General features: G+C 38.8%; 1 protein-coding gene across 2 annotated transcripts in view; it reads left to right on the top strand.

Annotated features, from left to right (window-relative positions):
- Positions 1 to 1,448: 1,448 nt before the first annotated feature.
- Positions 1,449 to 17,925, top strand: part of LOC124802604 (innexin inx3-like) — a 30,910-nt gene continuing 14,433 nt past the window's right edge. Inside the window, exons 1-4 of one of the 2 annotated variants that reach the window (XM_047263484.1) lie at positions 1,449 to 1,568; positions 7,384 to 7,558; positions 12,978 to 13,192; positions 17,397 to 17,615. In XM_047263484.1, the coding sequence (XP_047119440.1) occupies positions 7,399 to 7,558; positions 12,978 to 13,192; positions 17,397 to 17,615 (594 nt within the window). In that variant the 5' untranslated portion in view covers positions 1,449 to 1,568; positions 7,384 to 7,398. Of the gene's footprint in view, positions 1,657 to 7,383; positions 7,559 to 12,977; positions 13,193 to 17,396; positions 17,616 to 17,925 lie in introns of both variants that reach the window. The other variant, XM_047263485.1, reaches the window with a different exon arrangement.

Raw genomic sequence — 17,925 nt, forward strand, 5'->3', positions numbered from 1 at the left:
AGGCAGTACAAATAACCTATTCTCTTCTTAGTGCTAGGTGACTTCAACATGTACCTTAGAATCTCTTCCTTCTAACTTTTTCTGCTGCATATTTCGTAATCGCGCATCAAAATTGATACCTTTAGCAACTCTGTTTTCGATCGGCAAAATTTGCAAACCAGAGAGTCATGCTTTACTGATAGCGGAGCTACGGTAATCATTAGTTAGAGTTTAGGAAATCTCCTTTCACATGACGCTGTCCAAGCACACGAAGTTAAGAAAAATCTTGACGCCAAAATGATGGTGGGAGCAGATTTGGAGAATTCGTATTGATATACGAATTTTAGGAATCCTAAAGAATCTCTGTATGTCCATCTTTTTACAGATGGATGCGGGACTCGACTGTTCGATACAGGATGTCAAATTAAATTCTTTTCAACCGTCTAGCTTCCAAATTTGTTTTATTTGGCTACCAGTTTCAGCCGTTTACCTATGCCATCTTCACGTGCTCTCAGACGGTTAATACCGGGTGAACAAAAACTCAGTATAAATTTGAAAACTTGATAAACCACGGAATAATGTAGATAGAGAGGTAAAAATTGACACACATGCTTGGAATGACATGAGGTTTTATTAGAACCAAAAAAAAGTATTGCTAGACGCGTGAAAGACCTGTTGCGCGCGTCATTTGGTGATGATCGTGTGCTTAGCAGCCACTTTCGTCATGCTTGGCCTCCCAGGTCCCCAGACCTCAGTCCGTGCGATTATTGGCTTTGGGGTTACCTGAAGTCGCAAGTGTATCGTGATCGACCGACATCTCTAGGGATGCTGAAAGACAACATCCGACGCCAATGCCTCACCATAACTCCGGACATGCTTTACAGTGCTGTTCACAACATTATTCCTCGACTACAGCTATTGTTGAGGAATGATGGTGGACATATTGAGAATTTCCTGTAAAGAACATCATCTTTGCTTTGTCTTACTTTGTTATGCTAATGATTGCTATTCTGATCAGATGAAGCGCCATCTGTCGGACAGTTTTTTGAACGTTTGTATTTTTTGGTTCCAATAAAACCCCATCTCATTCCAAGCATGTGTGTCAATTTGTACTTCTCTATCTACATTATTCCGCGATTTATTCAGTTTTCAACTTAATACTGACTTTTTGATCACCGTGTATATTGACGGTTTGACAATATTATTGAACATGTGAGGGCTCCTTTAGTGTCCGGAGAGACACGACGAAAACAAATTATGTTTATATCTCGTGCCACAGAGCAAGTTTTGTTATCCCACGGAGATGGTACCCGGCGCAGGCCGTAACCCCCCCCCCCCCCCCTCCTTGCTACACAGCTGCGCTGTTTTTGCTCATTTCTAATCGCAGCGACTGGCGGCAGAGCGATGCAACTTGTCTTCCGTGGCGGGGCGGTGCAGCGGTTTCCGCTAGGGAACGCTCCCTTCCGTGTGGTTGGGCCACGCTGGTGGGGAGCCAGCGAGAACCGCTGCAAAGCCAGTGAGCGGCCAGTAGTGTTCGGTACGCCAACAGCGAAGGACACGTGCCGCACCGCTCCTGGCCTCTCCTCCAGGTACATCGCGCCGGCCCAGCCGCGATCTCTGCAGTTTTGGATTATCTTGTGCTCTAAGTGACCGACGAAGAAAAGCTGTTGTGTTGCAGTAGGTCAATACTGACGAGACTCTACTTTCGCATTTATGATAAAATGTAACGAAAACTTGGGGATGCTTTCTGGCGAATGTGCGATCTGTCACGTGGTGATGTTTTGGCACCGGTCGTTTCATCAGCCGGCTTTCGAGCTATTGTAGGCTGTACCAAGAGCATTATTTTATGCGTGAAGACGCCCAGATGATTGCAATATGGGAGCAGCAACGAGCAGTTTACTCTGAATTTTATGGGACAGTTACCTTTTTTGCGCTGCATGGGCTGCTCAAATTGTGGCGCTATAGTGTGTGTATTTTCTGCATTGCAGTTAAATTCGATTAATCGCAAACATTCCAGCCACTCGGTCTGTAATCTGAGACACTCCTGTTTGTGTGTCGCCTCCCTGTGTGCCTGAAGCAGAACAAAAGCCCGCTGATGAGTCAGTAATTCAACGCAAATACTTATTCGCAACTGTTTGTAATTCCCAAAGCAGTCTCGAAATCTAATGAATTACCGAAGGGGAGTTCTGTTCTTGAGTAGGCTACTTCTTCTTTCAGGTAGAGGTACACTATCAGGAGCTTACCTAGAACAATATGTAACGGTACAGCACGGCTAAGATAAATTAATTTCGTAGTTAAGCGTAAAATCCAGGTTAGTTGTGTGCTACCCTTCTCTCAACAATTATTTACAGTTGCTTGATATTAATTACGAATTAATACCGTCAGAATGAACGGAGCAATCACGGAAGTGAAGTATTTGTTTACATCTACTAGCTCTAAAGGCGGCGTAGGTAAGTAAAAGCTTAGCAGCGGTAAGCTGTGGATGCCTGACGTCCACGTGGTGTTTACCGTGGAATTCTTGAACCACAGTGACCAATTGCAGACTTGAAAGCTTCGTTGTAGTGGCGATCCTATCCGTATTGTCAGTTTTATACGTCAAGTCAGGTCACGTTGCCCACGAAACTGCGCGTCCGCGGACTTCGTGAGCAGTGGTTCTGATACAAAAAGGCAATGTGGAAGGGGAAAGCAAAAGATTGCTGTGATGTTTGGCGTTGCCCCATTCCCCGCACAATAAATGTCCTATTTACATGCTATATCGCGGTTTAGCGTTCGTTCTTTCGGACGATTTAGGTAAGGAGAAAACGGTCAATCTGGTCTACCATTGTTTGTGTAGTAGGCAGATAATGTAATGTCTGAGGAATTGTTGGTGCTGAAGGCCTATTTCCATGATTTCTGTTAAACTCGTGGTTTACGTCTTAGGAATCAACAGGTACTCTAAGATGGTTGGCAGACATTAAGTACGTACGCAGTTGCAGTTCTTGATAGGTCTCCCAGAAAAATAACTGTGTGTGTGTGTGTGTGTGTGTGTGTGTGTACCATATGACTTTCAGCTTCCCTGCCTCGAATGCACAGTTATGCATAGCGTCCGTCCTCGAACTAACATGTTTTAAAATTGCAGCCTTGGCACTATATTGCTGCAAGCAATAGGAACGGTGATTTCCTTACTGTTTCATTAGGTGCTTGTTCAGTTTCCTTTAATTGCGTGGATTAGAAGTTACCCTAGCTGATACTAAAAAAAAATAAAGCATCTTGTGGTGTTGGATAATGTGACTTTTTGTAGTTGCCAATAATCAGCCAACTTGATTCGTAAACACGTTCTGTTTGCAGCGATTCATTCAATTTGTAAAGCCGGGTTCACACACGCAACGAAAGTATCGCCACAAGGCAAGTCATTCTGAAGTGGCGCTGTGAGCTACCGTTCACACAGGACGCCTCAAATTCTTCGTAATTGCGCAGTTTGCAAAATGGCGTCACCTGTATCAGCTGATTAAACGGATGTACATATTACTAAATAAGATGTTTTGGAAACATAATAAATGTAAAATATTACTTACCAAAGTGTTTCTCGTCTCTTTTGTCTCGACTACATGTTTTAAGAACCGGTCTGCAGCTTCAAACCAAGCAAGGCTGGGTTTATAAATACCGTCTGTACTTTATGTTCATTCATATAAGCATTTCGAATGCTTCGAATTTTTAACTTTGTTGTAGCTGCATCAATTCCAGGTACATATTCACGCATACTATTTACTATTTCAATTAATGCAGAATCTCTCAAATTTCTGTCTTTGTATGATTCGCTTTTGTGGTTCCAAAGGCATTCTCGTTCTTGATACCCCTCCAAGAACCTCATAATTGTCGCTGTTGACCACTTTTTCGACATATTAATAGCAAACGCACAAACAAAAGCACTATTTGCGAACGAATACGCACTAGAAAGGTTTGAATCCAGCCGCGAGGTAGCAATCGAATGACGTGATTCGATTGTGGAGAAGGCCAAATGGCGCAACAAAGTAGAACCAAGTTCAACTTTTTGTGGCGTGACAAAAGTTTCGCTTCTTAAATGGCGCCACCGAAAACTAGTTCACACATGCAACTACAAAGCAACTGCAGTTCGCCATTCGCAGTGGCGATACTTTTGTTGCCTGTGTGAACCCGGCTTAAGGCAACCCTGACGAATTTTATAAATGCTAAATCAGGTTCTTCGAAAGTTCGAAGACTTCAGCGCAAACGTTGGCTAACCTGTAGCGTCGTCCGTCACGAAACAAAAACCTCCAGCAAAAGAAGCAGAGGGTAATTTGAAATGTGTCGCAATATTGCATCTTAATCTGGCAGCATTATATTATAAATGTAACAGAAATAAATAATTTTTGTGATTGCTTACACCGTTGTATTTACAGTTTCTATAGGACAGTTCGTTGCAGAATAAGCATGTTCATCTACATCTACATGGATACTCTGCAAATCACATTGAAGTGCCTGGCAGAGGCAGATGCTCATATTTGTTGTTAGGTATATATGGACAGGGCTGTAAGTTTAACATATTGCTGGTGAATAGGTTACAACTTATCCCGCCACCCATCCACCTTCTTTACAAAGCATTGCAACATCGCAGTACGAAAATATAAACGTAAAGGTTCCGTGTCACTGCGCCTATTTCACGTTTCCCGATATTTTAGCAAAACAAACTAATAAAAATTACGCGCTTTGGCCAGATTTTGACGCGTTGTTATGACTCAAAGTATGTGTTTCCTTAATGCACAATACTGAGGTCACATCCATTTACATTCTTATAACATAATGATTCATGTGTCTACTTCATGTCGACCACACCCCACCCCTTTTACCGCTTTACACTGCTTTAAATGATGCTATTTTCTAATCAACTCATTTAATGACTGTCATGGGTGCATCATCTTTTGTGGTGCATTTCTTTTCCAAAACCGTTCACTTAAGTAGAAATGACCCTATTGTTTTGTTATCGTACGTCCTTCCTATGTTTTATGTATTCATGAAAAATTGAAATGTACAGTATTAATGTCTCACAATAAATTTGGGACATCAATAACTCTATCACATTTTTTAATATGTTATGGTCCTCTAATCATCAGTGGAGTATTTAATAAGTATTATATATTTAAATGAATTGCCATCCTAAGTCCTATTTTAAAATAAGATGGGTTTGCTTTTCTCTCTCTGTTCACTTCTGTTAAGAGTGATTCTGCTTCCTGTGTTGTCAGTAAGGTGAAAACATTACTTAGGCTTTGAGATGTCTACATCATTAGGTTTATGGATTTGTCCTGACAATGCAGCAGCTTCTGTACCCAACACTTCGAGGTCTATTTTATTCATACAGATCCAATCATGTTTTATTTGCTAACTTCATAACAATATTTTTCTGGCTAGCTTACTCTAACCAGACTATTATCATTAAAGGTACATTTTTGTCAGGTCTTCCATGACAGGTTATGCTTCAGAGATATTAATGCTCTCCTTAGCATAAATATTTGAAGGGTTCATATTTATGTCATAAGAATGAAATGCAATATTTTCATTATATAGCTGCAGTAACTAAAGCATGGTCACATGGGGTAGACAACAATATTTTAGATGATACTGAGAAGGATTTCTTTGTAAGAAGGATTAGTGTGTTATCTTGGATGGAGAATCAAAAGGCATAGATGTAAGGCCATGCATGCATCAAGGAAGCTTGTAGCAACACTTGCTGTTCATGCTGTACACTAATAACCAGGCAGGCAATGTTTATAATAACCTCAAATTGTTTGCAGATAATGCAGTTATGTAATTGTATACTGCCAGGGAAAGTGCACAGATATTGTCAGATCTTGATAAGATTTCAAAATTGTACAAAGATTGGCAATTTGATTTAAATGTTCACAAGAAGAAAAGATATCGTCACATGACCATACTACAAATTTGTCACTGTAGAAATCAGTCAACTGTACAAATTCATAGATCTAACAATTTGTAGGAGTATGAAATGGAACGATCACGTAGGCTCAGTTTTAAATAAAGCAAGTGACAAACTTCGGTTCATTTGTAAGATACTGATAAAATACAATCAGTCTATGAAAGAGATTGCTTTAGAACACTTGTTCAAAGTAAGTGGGACCTATGCCAAATGGCACTAACAGGGATAGAATGTTTACAAACAGGGGCAGCATGAATGACCATGTGTTCAATAGACTCTCGGAGATACTGAAAAAATGGAAATGGCACACATCTGGAGATACATGCCAATTATCTTGTGAAAGCCTATTTATAAATTTTAGAGAACCATTACAAAGGTAAGAATCTATTCCTAGATACCATTCACGCAGGAGTCGTGAACATTAAATTAGAAAGACTACAGCACACAAAGCTGCTGAAGCAATCATTCTCCCCGCACTCCATATGAAAATGGAATAGGAAGAAACATCAATTAATGAGGAGGCAATGGGAAGTAAGCTCAGACATGAATTTCAGTAATTTGCATAGTTTGATGTATATTATATTTCTGTTGCTATTCCTACAATGTAGTTGAGTAATGAATGACACCACACACCAACATCCAGACTTAAGATATTTATCTCTCTTTGTAAAATTATGTGAAAAGTACCTGTGACTCACGTAAAAGGGATTTAATATGCGAGTATTGGCCCATAAGCAACACATTTGGAATGACAGATTTTGCATTGTATGTATGTATGTATGTTTGATACTGGTCACATGGTTATATTGTAAGGGAAGAGGAATGTCTTACTCTGACTTATTAGCTGAAATTAGGCCACTTGAATTGGGATCTGGTCATTTCACTACCCTCGTCATCCAGAGGAATGGTGTGAGCTGTGCATTTGCAGGAAAGGCTCATTCTGGCATCTAAATATTGATCACTGTTTTTTAGAATAAAAGACAACAGCATCAATCACTAAATAACAAAACATGTTATTGCAGTTTGAGATTAAATACATACAAAGAATATTCAGTTTAGAATTATTTACTCGGTTCCCCACCCATGCTTATATTGGCAGCAATAAGGGAGTAACAATGGTGTATTGCTGTCAGCAGTCATGGCATTAACGTACAATGATTTAGAAAAACTATGAAAAAGCCAAACAGCATGGTGGGAATCATTTCTGAGTTCTTGTTATAAAAGGAATGTATCCTAAATCATTCATTTTCGGACGAGCCAATAACTTTTATGTCATGGGTATTCTTCTGGGTGGTTGAGTGTACAGAGATAAAACCTTCAGCTTGTACTGAAAACTGTCATTTAAAGATAACCAATATTCAGCTAACAATGTATTTTGCCAGTGTTATATTCTAAACAGTTAAACTTTAAGAATTTCATGTAATGTGATTTTTAAATAATTCATGTGAAGGTTTTCCTTTCTATTATGTTCACAGGCTGAATGGGCCACCATGTCTCTCTTGAAAATTGCATCATCAGTTGCAGCATTTGTCAAAGTCAGAGTCTGGGACAAGGAAGTAATAGATACCTTTGACTTCAGACTTCATTATCGATTCACGTGTGCTTTTTTGTTCCTCGCAAGTATATTGTGCACAGCAACAAGTTTCCTTGGTATGTATCACTATTGTAACTTTGGTAATACTTCTTATCTGTCTTTCACCTTCAAAATTAGATTGTTTAATTACTTATTGATGGTTGTTAATAGACAGGAACAATATCTTATAAAACATGCAGCCTTTCAGACACTGTAAAATAAATTGCACATTCACTATAATGAAGTAAGTTAGGATGGAAAATCTGTCATTGAGATTCTCATAAATATCACTAAATGTAATTGTTAAAAAAAAAGCTGCATAGCAAAGCCCTTTTTAGCTTTATGCACTCAGTGAGACATGAGAATTGATGCAAAATATTGAACATATTTCTGTAAGTGCTGTAAATTTGGTTTCATCAAATTGGGCTCATTCAAGTAGTTAATAATATAGTTAGCACATCAGATTTTTGTGGTTAAATTATATGTATAAGACAATTTGAACAATGGTTTGGTCTAAATAGTTGCCATTAACCTTACTTCAAACAACAGGTAAGATTTACGTATGAAAAAATTGAATCTTTGAATTACTTACTGAACAATATTCTTGCTGTGGAGGCAGTCGCCACTTTAGTTATTAAAGAAGCCCAGACTAACTTTAAAATAGAGCTACATAGATGTATCCCAGATTACTGTACATTCTTATTCAGTATTTTATAATATTTTAGCTAAACATCTAAACTATGTTAAAATGCACACTGTTTCAAGACGATTCAATGTTCACCAGAATGAAACATAGAAACTTTGAGTAAATTACATTTAGAATTAGGTTTTTATTTTCAAATTAATCATCTGATTTTACAAGAGTATATTTTTAATATGAATTTGCATACAACCTTGGAGTCCCTACTTTATGCAAGTAAGTTTATTCATGAACTTTCATTTACCTTTATCAGATGCTCAACAAGGCCTCCAGCAGAAGCATAACAACATCCCAAGAAGTCAAACTCATATTATTGTGAGCATATCTGGAGTTACTGCTTTCACTGTTATTGCTCCTTTTGATATGAAAGTTAAAATTTACGTGTTTCTATCCTCATTGCAGAAAACACAGTTCTGTGAAATCAGTTGTATCTTTTCGAAACACTGTTTGTACACATTGCATGAAAAAAAAAAGTGAAGCACCAAAAAGACATTGTCTGATGTGAATGTGTAAATGAAGGGGACTTGTGTTCAGTGCATGCCATCTAAAAATGAGGAATGGACTCCCTCCATTAGGGTATCATTCCTGCCCCCATTGATACTAAACTAGGATCAGTCACACTATCCCTAGTAGAATTACCATCTCATGTGTAGGCTGCCATTAACACAACACCACAAATGGTTGCATTTGGAGTGGTGTCATCCAGGAGGCATTGGTTGCTGATGAATGATATTGCATTATATCCAGTGATGAGTTACAGTTGTGAACTATCCCAGATGATTTTCATCAGTGACCTGGGACGAGGTCCCATTCTTCTAATGTAGGAGGGGCGCAGTAGCATTTCTCCTAGCACCCTGGTGTTGGGAGCCAATGAGTAAGACTTCCGGTAAAGGCTGGTAGTAATTCTGGGAACTGATGACACAACAGGATGTTGTGGACAACCTGTGTCCTCTTGTGACAGTATCAAGGGGCCATTTTTCAGTGAAACTGCTTGTCTCAATAAGGGGCGTCTCTGATACGAACCATTTGCATGATGTTGAGGTACTCCTATGACTAGCAGGATCTACATCTACATAGATACTCCAAAAGTCACTATATGGTGTACCATACTAGTCATTTTCTTTCATGTTCCACCTGCAAATAGTGATGGGAAAAACTGTCTATATGCCTTCGTATGAGCCTTAATTCCCTCTTGGTCCTTACATGTGATATATGTTGTGAGCAGTAGAACTATCAGTGTCATTTTAAAATGTCAGTTCTGTAAAATTTTTTAATAGTGTTCCTCAAAAAGAATGTCACCTTCCCTCCAGAGATTCCCATTTGAGTTCCTGAAGCATCTCTAACATTTACGTGTTGCTTGAACCTACCAGCGACAAATCTAACACCCTGCCTTTGAATTGCTTCAATGTCCTCCTCCAACCTGATCTGGTACGGAGCCCAAACATTTTAGTAGTCTTAAAGAATAGGACACTCCAGTGTCCTATGTGTGGTCTCCTTTACACATGAACTATACTTTCTGAAAATTCTCCCAATAAACCGCAGTCAACCATTCGCCTTCCCTACCACATCTATCACAAGCTCATTCCATTTCATATTGCTTTTCAGCTTAATGCCTAGATATTAAAGTGACTTGACTGTGTCAAGCAGTACACAACTAATGCTGTACCTGAACATTACAGGTTTGTTTTTCCTACTTCTCTGCAGTAACTTAAATTTTCCCCCATTTAGAGCTAGCTGCCTTTCATCACATCAACTAGAAATTGTGTGTGCTATCTTGTATCTTCCTACAGTCACTCAACTTAGACATCTTACCACACACAAGACCGGCATCGGAAAACAACTGCAGAGTGCTGCCTACCCCGTCTGCCAAATCATTTAAGTATATAGAGAACACCAGAGGTCCTATCACACTTCCCTGGTGTGCTGCTGACGATACCCTTGTCTCTGATCAACGCTAGACATTGAGGACAACATACTGGGTTCTATTACTCAAGAATCTTAGCAGCTTATTCTATATGCTCGTACCTTTGTTAACAGCCTCCAATGGGAAACCACGTCAAGTGCTTTCTGGAAATCTAGAAATACAGAATCTATTGCTTTTCATCCATAGTTTGCAATATATCATGTGAGAAAAGTGCAAGCTGAGTGTTGCATGAGCAGTGCTTTCTAAAACCATAATTTGTGAACATAAGCGTCTCAGTATCAAGAAAATTTATTATATCTTAACTGAGAATAAGTTCAAGAATTCTGCAGAAAACTTAAGTTACGGATATTGGTCTGTAATTTTGTGGATCTGTTCTTTTACCCTTCTTTTGCACAAAAAACAGGAATCACTTAAGCTTCCTTTTATATGGGACTTTGTGCTGGACTAGATATTCACAATAAATACAGGCTAGGTAAGGTGCCAATGCTGTAGAGTACTCTTTGTAAAATGTCTAGCTGCCACACCAGACTCGTCGACAAGGGACTCGCTGGAAGCCTTAAACCCGCTTAGCGATTGTACGTAGGACCAGAATATTCTTGGGTTCTCAGCCAGATCTTTTGCTAAGGTGTCAAGGTGTTAGAACTATGCTTTGTGAACAGATCTTTTCACATATGCATGAATTTCTACTAACCTGTGCTTGTCGTCATTTGCGCATTCTCTTTTGACCGAGAGTGTCACAGCCTCTGCTTGGTCAGCATTTTCTGAGCTTCATTATTAAACTACATACTAGGCGCACAACTTTCCAGACCATGATTTATAATCTGCTTGAACTTTGCCCATAATCTCTCTGTGTTCATCTTACTGGAACTAAATGACATCAGTTCACTCGCTAAGTGAGATGTTATTAACTGCTTATCTGCTCAATCTAGCAGAAACACTCTCCTAGCTTCTTGACTTATTTATTAAATTTTGTAATCATAGTTGTTGTAATGACATCATGAATACTAATTCCCATTGCTAAACTGACATTATCAATAAAATCCAGTCTATTTGTGGCTACAAGGTTAAAGATATTTCATGTGTGGGCTGCCGAGCTAGCTGCTCAAGACACGTTTTCAGAAAATGTGTTCAGTAGTATTTCGGATGACTGTCTGTGTGTACCCCCCTGCAATGAATCCATAGACCTACCAGTCTATGCTTGGTAGGTTAAAGTCACTTCCAACTAGAATTGGGTGGGCAGTAAAAATATTCAACAATTATCCTCAGATCTGTCCCTAATAGAACTTGCATGAGACCAGTATGGATGTAGACTTCATCCCAGTGACAGTATCTGAAATATGAATACCAGTTAAGTGTGTTGTGGTCCAGCTTGCCTTCAGGAAAGGGTGCAACAGCTTTGACACCATTTCCAACTGAATCGGTGCATGCATCCTCATCAGACTGGGTGCAACATTATTCAGATAAATAGACTGTCCAGTTGTCCATAATTTTGACTCGATGTTGTGAAGTTTATTATTTCAGAGATTAGTTAGTGTAATGTGTACTGTAGGCATGTTAGAAGGAAGAAATAGGGGGCTGTTGGCTATATACAGGAATAAAGCCCCGGGCTGTAGCCCTAAACAAATAGTGTGTTAAACAACTCTTACAGTGCTGTGCTTCAGTAAAAGAATTGGTAGCATGTGGGATAGCAATTCTAAACTTAGTTACGCAATTAAAATGTGAACAAGACACAGAAATGACTGGGAAATCATTGTATACAGTGATTTCAGTACTAATTTCATCTGAGATAGTGCTGTTTAGAGTACATAGTCTGTTTCCCCACAGTAAAATACACAACAAAAATAGTGCAACAGCAATTGGTGAGTAATTTTTAAATCTAACAGTCTTTGATGAAACTGATATGAGCTTCATAACATGTAGGAAGTCTGGTGTAATTGTCAAATGGCAGTTGTAGATATCCATGTCAGTCAGTTTTAACCCAAGAGGAGAAGAGTACAGTATCACATAATCATAAATGCCAACTCTAACCTTATTCAGAGGGAGTCTACTGAACATTTGGAAGATATTTGATCAAGGAACACAGTATATGAGAAATTTCTTTCCTAAAAAAATATTCTAATGACAGTATAAATCCACTTGTCCTCTACAAAGTGAAGGAAACAATTGGTGATACTCAAGTATGGTTGACATCTGCAATAAAAGTACATTCATTTAATTCAGAGGACTAACTCTAATAAAGGCTTAATACTGCAAGGAATACTGCAAAAGTTTTCAGACATGTGAACAGATTTATGCACAAAACATTTCAAGAACAAAGCAAAGCCAATTTGGAGCATTATTAGGTATGTATTGAATTCTCAGTAAGTCAAATTACTTTTAATTTCCTGGTGATAGTAGCTGTGAAACGCCATTAGATTCAAAGCATTGGCCACTAAATGCATTGAATTCTTCCAGACAATAGCACAATGCTGATCCATAGCAGTAGACCTGCATAAAAAACTTTTACTGGAATTAAAAGCAAAGGCATACTGCAAGAGGAATGACACTGTAAAATGCATGAGATAAAAAGGCTGTGCATCCCTCTCTGGAGTTCAAAATTGTTTTACATTTTGGTGCAAATGTCTGTATAAGACATTAGGCAGGGAATTGAGAATCTCAGATTTTCAGAAACAATGTAAGACTACCATGTAAGCCACTCTTATGATTTATCAGAATATATGGACATGTGGTGGTAATTCTGATCAATAGTAATGGTCATATGAACCAGGTTTTTAAACTTTCATTCTATACAGACAGCTGAGAGAGAGTGAGTGAGGAGGATGGTGCCATTTCAATTAAAAGATTAATAATATTAACTCTGTTTGCACTACAGGTGATCCAATAACTTGTATTGTTGATAATGAAAAGATAAAAAAGGCTGTTACAACATACTGCTGGATTACATCAACATTTACTGTGCCAAGATTAAAAGGTGGAAGACCTGGTGTGGATGTAGCTGCACATAATGTAGGACCATATTTGGCATATGAGGAGAGTGTTGTGCACCATAACTACTACCAGTGGGTCCCATTTGTACTGGTATTCCAGGTAAGAGAACGACAATAGCTCATACTTAATCGTTTATTATATTGTCTTAAACTTCTTAAAATTCCATTATGAACAGTGAAATATAACCTGCCCAGAATCATTCTGACGTATCTGTTGAAATTTACTTGTTGTCTTCAGTTTAATCTTTTGTATTTCTTAGACCATGACCATCCACTGTCCTTGTTATACCATTATCACAGAAGTCAGTCGATAATTCACATGACACTGCACAGTGGTAAGTGATGTGCCCAAGCCGGCCATGCCCCTCCTCCCCTCCCACTCCACCCCTCTTATCTTCGTTCAGAGTTAGTGTGTAGGAAAAGATTGCTATTACTCCATTGTATACAACTGACTTTCTGTAATGTACTGCCTTGATCATTACCTGAAATGTGAACTGGTGATATTATTTTGTTTTTCATACTGAAAGATGGGACCTTCATCAGGAATAATGTTCCTTGGAATAGACAGTGTCTTTCTTGTCTTCTCATACTTAGGTGTCAACACAGGGTGGGATGGGACATGTGTACCACCCCAGCCCCTCAGCGCAATATTTTTGAGAAGCAATTTGAATTTTTTTGAGTCATAGTTGACAAAAAATGACACTGCTGAATGAATACATCCAAACCTAATTACACATACTAATAGCTGTTGAGCAGTAATAATTAATGCTTTGCAGAATTTAGTAACATGCCAGTAAATAAAATCCATTTATATTTTTCACTAAAAAGACAGCATTCTAAGTTGTACTGAACTGTGTTGGATGACTGAGTGATGAATAAGCAAGCATCTGAAAGCTTAAAGGTGGAGTAGCCAGGAGGCTGAAGGGTAATAATTGACGGCCACATGAGAGCTACTTACATTCGAGTGTTAGTATGATAACAAAGCTACAGTCAGTGCATGTGTCACAAGGAATTGCTATGAAGACAGTTACAGATAATTCACAAAGACTGTATTTTTTTAAGGCAAAGGAATGATGTTAATAAATACTTATTACTAAATGTGTTCCACATATTTTCCTCGATTTCCCCCAACAAAAAGGTTTATTATCAACTAGCAGTGTATCCATAGTGGCTTCACCCACATTACTGAGAAAAAGAAAATTACATAATGTGAATTTTTAGAGGATGGTATTGTACAGCAGTAGGGTTCCAGTGTTCTCCATGTTCTCCGAGCATAGGTCTGCACTAAAAAACTCTTTTTTTTTCTGGAACATTTTTTCACCTTCTTAAACTAGTTTTAAGAGTCAAAATAATACAGTAATTAAAAATGTAAAGATCTTTGTCTGTTACTTTTGTACTTGGTAATCTGAAAATACAACTTAATCCAGTCTATAATAGGCCCGCTGTAGGAGTTTTAAGTGCTACTAAAATACATGGCCTGAGGTATCCACAATGCACCAAAAACTGGTTTTAGGTCATCATTTTTCCAAATATTTCAAGGGAATTTCCTCATCAGATCTCCTTGTGAGCAGTGGCTAGCACACTGGACTCACATTCGGTACAATGACGGCTGAATGTCCGCGTCCGGCCTCCCTGATCTAGGTTTTCCGTGATTTCCCTAAATTGCTAACAGCAAATGCCGGGATGGTTCCTTTGAAAGGGCATGGCTGACTTCCTCCCCTAATTTGACGAGACCGATCACCTCGCTGTCCGGTTGACCTATCCCCATCTCCTCCCCCAACCCGTCTCGACACCCCCCCCCCCCCCCGCCCTCGCCCAACCCGTCTCGAAACCCCCCCCCTCCCACCCCCCCCACTCCCCCCCTGCCCTCGCCCAACCCGTCTCGAAACCCCCCCCCCCTCCCACCCCCCCCCCCCACTCCCCCCACCCCCCACCCCCCGCCCTCGCCCAACCTGTAATTAAGTGCTGGTGATAGCTGTGGTCTCATTCATGAGAATTTAGGCTGTGTGTGTGTGTGTGTGTGTGTGTGTGTGTGTGTGTGTGTTTTTTTCATCTGACAAGGAACAATTATCCTCAAGTGTAAATAAATGATTCTGATGAAACTTGATGGATATGTAGTGGATCAAAATGATGAAATACACATTTTTTTATTTCTTTACAGTTTCATTTTCAAGGGATAAAACACCCCTTAAAAGACAATTTGTATTATTGGGTTAAGAAGAAATATTTTCGAAACCATGAAATATAAAAATGTTTCATATAAAATTGGAAATGTAACTAGGAGTTTTAGCAAACTGTTCAATCAACTTCAGTAATAATTTGAAATTTGGCAAACTACCCTGCCACCATTAATTTGGCAAAATCCCTACTTTTTACAACATAATATTAAAGAAGCTTTCGCATCACATTCATCCGTGTGTAGGCCTAATCAAGCCAGTTTCTGAAATGCCATTTTTGGAAAATAAGTTGTACATAATGTGCTCTGCATTTTCAACATGCCGGCCGAAGTGGCAGAGCGGTTCTAGGCGCCACAGTCTGGAACCGCACGACCGCTACGGTCGCAGGTTCGAATCCTGCCTCGGGCGTGGATGTGTGTGATGTCCTTAGGTTAGTTAGGTTTAAGTAGTTCTAAGTTCTAAGAGACTGATGACCTTAGAAATTCGGTCCTATAGTGCTCAGTCATTTGAACCATTTTCAACATACCCAATTAAAATTTCTGAATGTTAATTACTATTCTAATTATTTGTTGTTCTTATTGTTGCGGTTGGGCCACCTGTGAAAGCAGTCATGTCATTTACCATATCTACTGCAAACACTGAACAGCTCTTTATGTTGGTATTACTACTAAAACAGATGTATTTCTTTTAACCCAGGGCTTCTCCATGTCGTGAAGAGCCTTTACAGTGGCACCCATTTGGAATCACTATCACACTGGTCCCTTTTTAAATGAGTGTTGTGTTTGTGGACAGGAGGGCATTAAAGTTAAAAATTGAAAGTATAGCTAACAATGTTGACTACTGTTTCTTTAAACTGCATGAATCTTGAATGAAGGTAGAAAAGGGAGAAGCAGCATAAGTGACTTGATACTGGATCTAATACCTTACTAACACAAATCTCCAGAATAGCATTTCAGAGGAAGAACTAATGTGATCACATTCTTTACAAGATGTGTAGGTGCAGTCATGTGGCAAGCAACAGCATTCCGATTGGTCCAGATACCTGTTCCTATATCATTCTTACTACCTGTGGTTCACTTTCTGGTGCAGACAAAAGTAACAAGGCTAGCACATATGAAGGAAATGTGGCATTGGTGATACTGAATGACGCCAGAGGTAGATGTTGCCACAGTTCAGATAGTGGTAGCAGTTCAGGGCTGCAGTCTAAAGTCTTGTTATCCACATACAACTAGCACAGCCCTTGCCATCTTTCACTACTGGTCAGAACTACCTAGCTGCATGAAAGGATTCTCTATAACAGCAAATTTCAAAAAACTCTTCCCTATCAGTCTTAGGTCTTGATATAGAATGTTCTCTGCAGTTTGAAAAGTTTCGTTAATATTTGTTTAAATGTATCATGTTTGATATTTTTCAAGAAATGCTATCCTGGGGATTTGCAGAAGTATGATATTAGATCTAATGTTGAGCAACTTAAAATGTTCCTCTTTCCTCTACTAATATTTATTGTTCAGGTGGTTGAATGTAATATACGTAGTGGTCAGAAACAGCCTGAAAATTTTGCAAGGGTGTTTCGGGGTAAGTTGTGCTGAGAAATAATTGTTATGAAAAAGATTTGATGTGTCCAAGCTAATTAGCATTGCAGTTAGCGAATTAGGCTGTTGTGTGCACAAATTAAGTGGTGTGCCAAGGGTAATGTTGCCAAATGGTTTTAGGAAAACCAAATTAAGAACACAAATAAGTGATACAAAATTGGACATGGGATGGTAGAAAGTATTGAACCCAAGCCAAAGGCTGAGCAGTATTGTGAGCAATTGTCGATACTAAGAAAACAATTGACACTGTGTTGGGTGGGCTGCTTGAATTTGCATGCACAATGGCCTGATAGGCTAACCTCAATGCTGATTAACTCAAAAATGGCACAACACATCAATTTTTTTTCTTAAGTTATTTCTAAGCACAACCAACATGTCAACACCCTTAAAATCTTTTCAGACTGTTTATGACCACATTGTGCACTGTTAGTGTAAATCCCAATTTTAACTTTTTGCCAAAAAGTATATATTTTAACATTTTTGTAAATTTCAGTAATGTTTTCCAGAAGATTGTTGAAAAATATTGTTTTTGCAGGGTCTGATGTTTTATGCACCTCACTGGCTGTGGAAGAAGTGGGAAGGAGGCCTTATTTCCAATATTAGTGAAGGGCTGAGAGGTCGTAAGATAGGTGACAATGAGGAGACCAGAAAAAAAATGGAGCGTGTTATTCTATACTTCACATCATCGTGGAGAATGCACAAAATGTACTGTGCATGTTATACCTTTTGTGTCGCTCTCAATCTAATAAATACAGTGAGTAAACACTAATCTGACTTTACCTAAAGCAAACATTACTAGAATGGAGAAAGTGTCTTACATATACTGGAAAATTTATAAGAATGCACACATACTTCTGAAATCTACCAAGGACTTGTGATATCTATGCTGCTGTGTTGCATTCTGAATGTGGACAAACTTGCTGTTGAACAAGTGGTTATAACATTTTGGTTCAGTAACATGTGTGTATGGGAGTTAGCTAACTCCATCTGTTGTTCAGATTTAGTGTTTACACAATGCGTAAGAATTTTGAATTTTCAGTACATCAAATTATTGTAATAAACTT

This window comes from Schistocerca piceifrons, chromosome 6 (assembly GCF_021461385.2).
Source record: "Schistocerca piceifrons isolate TAMUIC-IGC-003096 chromosome 6, iqSchPice1.1, whole genome shotgun sequence".
NCBI lineage: Eukaryota > Metazoa > Arthropoda > Insecta > Orthoptera > Acrididae > Schistocerca > Schistocerca piceifrons.